General features: G+C 34.9%; 1 protein-coding gene across 1 annotated transcript in view; it reads right to left on the reverse strand.

Annotated features, from left to right (window-relative positions):
- Positions 1 to 6: 6 nt before the first annotated feature.
- Positions 7 to 3,915, reverse strand: part of LOC109590149 (uncharacterized) — a 6,453-nt gene continuing 2,544 nt past the window's right edge. Inside the window, exons 5-10 of the mRNA XM_020006076.1 lie at positions 2,503 to 2,695; positions 1,155 to 1,373; positions 919 to 990; positions 735 to 800; positions 573 to 680; positions 7 to 523 (exon numbers count right to left, since the gene is read on the reverse strand). Of these exons, the coding sequence (XP_019861635.1) occupies positions 294 to 523; positions 573 to 680; positions 735 to 800; positions 919 to 990; positions 1,155 to 1,373; positions 2,503 to 2,695 (888 nt within the window). The 3' untranslated portion in view covers positions 7 to 293. The remainder of the gene's footprint in view (positions 524 to 572; positions 681 to 734; positions 801 to 918; positions 991 to 1,154; positions 1,374 to 2,502; positions 2,696 to 3,915) is intronic.

Raw genomic sequence — 3,915 nt, forward strand, 5'->3', positions numbered from 1 at the left:
TAATTACTAATTAAGCTAAACAGCATGCTTCATGAGCTGACAAGCACTACATAGTACATCTAGCTGTGTTTTTTAATTCTCTCCTGTTATGATAAGCCACATATGTGCATGGATTTCGAAAATTCATAAAAAAATAATTTGATCAGAATCAGCTCAAACTTGCCATATAAGAACATGTATAATGTATCACAAAATTATAAAAATGAAAAATTATTTCATAGTCACTTTGGCAAAATTTGGCCAAAAGCTCTGTGCTTCATAGTCGGGGTAAAACTATATACAGGGATTTAAGCTCAATTTTTGAGTAACATTAAAAATCCAATTGTAGTGAAAATCAGCTCAAACTTGCTAGCATATCTCTTACCCATTGATGGTATTAAGTAGTTGAACTGAACTTCAACAGAACTAGTCTCTTTGATTGATTGTTCCTCTTGGGATGTGATCCTTTCCTGTTCTTGTGATTTCCCTTTCAATAGTTTAGATATATATGCATCTTTCTCAGATACTGTAGTCTTGAAATTATCTATACAATTATTCTCTCATTCAATACATGCTGTGTATTATTGACTCACCAATAATTATCTGCTTTTCTTTAAGTTGTTCCTCTACTTGTGTCTTCTCTTCCAATAGTTCAGTTATATATAATTCAGCAACTACAGCTTTAAGTTCCTCATATTCTCCTACATTAATAGAATATTCTTTCATCTAATATTATGTACTGATGATACACTAACCAGTCATTATTTGTTTCTCCTCCACTGATTCCTCTAGTTCATCAGTTTTAAGCTTCTTAGAATTATCTGCAAAAATATTATTTCTTATTCTCAACATAATAAATAGTAGGAAAATAAAAGCCAATATAAAATCTGCCAAATACAATATTTCCCAATAGTTATGGTTTCATTTATACTCCCTAACCTGAGTGTGGTGAGTCTTCTTGATCTCTCTTTCGTTTAGTAAGAAGAGTTTTAGTTTCTAGTAGTTGTGTTTCTAATGTTAGCAAATAAAATAATGAAAATAAACAATAGTAAATGGAAAATTCATTTTTGTATAGAGTGCATGTATTTACAACATACATGTAAGTGCAAATTATGTAAACAAAAAAAATTTTTATAAAGCAAGACTGATCATATGTACAGTACATGTACACATACCTGATAGTGATTGAGTCTCCAGTAGTGCTTCCTGAAGTGATTGGTTGTTAATTCTAGCCACTTGTAGATCATGACGTAAAGACTCATTGATAACTTGAAGCTCCTTCACTTTATCTGTCATGAATTCCTTTCTTCTTTCTTTTAGTATTTGTTCATACAATAAAGGAATATTAACTGAATCTAATACTAGACCCAATAACCATTGACCATCATTAAAAACTGAGGGAGAGAGGGAGGGAGAAGGAAAAGGAAAAGGAAGGAATAAAATAAGTAAGTGATTGAGTGAGGGAGAGAAAAGGACAGAAACATACAGTACATGTGATTCATAAAATTTGTATGTGATGAAAACAATCAGTAAACCACAAAGGAGGCTTACTCTTGAGAAATTCATGCACACAGGATTACTTGACCACATCCACTGATTATCTAGTTTGGCCCTGCCTCTTTGTTGTGCGGGGGTGGCGCAGAAGAGTCTGGTGACACTGTTACAGAATTCGTGGCACTAAGCACAGGATTGAGCGTCCCAATCAGATTACTGCACTCTAACTTTGTCATGTGACCTATTCAAAATGGCTGCAAGTATGACTGACAAACCGGCCGTAGATATGATAAATGCTAGCAAAGGAACAGAAAATAACTGTACATAAAGTAACAGAAGAATAAGAATTCTCATGTTCAACTTGGCTGAAAAGTATACAGATTTTCTGTTTTCATTCCCGCAGATATTGTCCTTGAATTAACTAGAACTTCGATAAATTTCTTCTTGCCTTTTACTACTGCAGCTCTCCTCATTCAAGGAAGCTTACTTGTCAAGAAAAGCATCAAAAAGAAAAGCATAATGTTTTAATAACTTCAATAACTACTAATTATTGCATTCCTTCCTGCAACAAATTCTGTAGCAGTGTCACCAGATTCTTCTGCGCCACCCCCACATAACAAAGAGGCGGGACCAGGCTACTAATTACCCCACCCACATCATCAGAAAAGCTGAGGCTGCTTTACACAACAAAAGGTAAGACATCGTTTGATACACTTGAAATCTGTAATTGCAAGCATAAAACAGGCAAAAAACGATACTGATGGTATAGTTTTTGCTGCTACGTGTACCTGAATCATAAATCTACCCAGGTAATGCACAAAAAGAAATTAAATTTGTGTGTGGAAGTAATACACATAGCCACATAATGTCATAATTATCATAAAGCATGCTCAGATTAAAACAAAATTGGGATTTTATATTGGCTATTCCTTCATAGAGTCACCAATTATCCCCTCATCAATAAATTATCTTGTACAGTAATACATGTAAAATATTTATTTTGTAAGATAAATAAATAATTAATATTACCTAGTTCAACTACCATTGTGATATTAGAATCAGTGACAGGTATATTAATCCATTCCATTACTCCTCCTCCTACATGTTTCTGTTCTCTCTTTATACCACCTCCCACTACTATTAGGAACACATGATTAGGATCAAGAACAAAAGATGATACAGTATGACAGTATCTACCAGTAACAGGATCAGGTAGAGGAATCTGTAGAAAATAGAGAATTTAAAGGTACATGTATAATAACATGTACTGTACAGTGTAGACTGAAAGAGATCATAACTCCAGTGGTTGATAATGGGGTGTGTGAAGTGGCGTAGGCAGAGCAGCAAAAGGACAAGAACCAAGATAAATAATTGGGCGTGTGAAGTGCCGAGATTTTGACTACACCCTTTTTTCCCGCACAAAATATGCCTGTTTCTACGTATCTATGGTATTTTTCATTTCTGCGTATTAATAATTTTTAATTTTAGCTTAATAATTTAACCATAATTGTTAAAATGGCTTCCTAGACTGCTGCCCAATGGACCACAGCTTTTTGAGCTTGCTTTTCTCTGTAATAGTTCAAGTAAGCCACAAGGGCCTACCAGGGCACAATTTATAGCAACTCGGGCCTGGCCCTAGTAGGCCCTAGTGTAGCTACGCCACTGGGTATATGACTGAAATTTGCCCTGAACATTTGCAAAACAGCAGACTTGAACCATAATTATTGCCTTTTCTTCTAAAAACAAACCATAGATTTATACACACTTCCAAGAGAGGTTAGATTAATATACAAAAACTAATGAATTCCTTTCGGTAAACTTGAAATTAAATATACTATGAAAATAATATCAAAACGTTATGCAATGATCAATGGCTGACAAGCACAATCACCAAAAGATGCTGTTGTGCTGAACTCAGTTAATTGACTGGACAAAAGCCTTCATAAAAACTGTTTTTATGGTTTTTAGCTCAAATGCATTCTTTAGACACAAAACCTACTCATAAAAATGGGAGCTAATTATTGTTGGCCTCGCCCAGCTTTGCATAGGCAAGGACTAGGTACTACTGTTGTCTGTCTGTCTTTCATTCTGTTGCTATCTTTTGTCTTTGAGAATGTATATCTTTACAATTGCATGCTCTACATATGAGAGAGCTTCTCTTTTGTTAGGAAAAGTCTTGCTTTACTGCCCCAAGATGTTTAGAGAGCAGCTCTAGGTAGTAGAAGCTTTTTAACTCATGAAAAAATGCCTAGCAATAGCGGTAGTACCCTGGAGGTAAACGAGGCTCTTTTCCAGTAGATCAAGACTATTTATTCATTTAATATGTGTGGGACTCTTTAAATCTTTCTTGCTGGTCAATTATAGCCACTCAAATTTCATTCCAAGTGAAGTGTTGTAGCAGCAGTTCGCTAGTCTAAGGGCCCTAAACTCACTCAATTGTGA

The sequence above is a fragment of the Amphimedon queenslandica genome, unplaced genomic scaffold, assembly GCF_000090795.2.
Source record: "Amphimedon queenslandica unplaced genomic scaffold, v1.1 AMPQUscaffold_10440, whole genome shotgun sequence".
NCBI lineage: Eukaryota > Metazoa > Porifera > Demospongiae > Haplosclerida > Niphatidae > Amphimedon > Amphimedon queenslandica.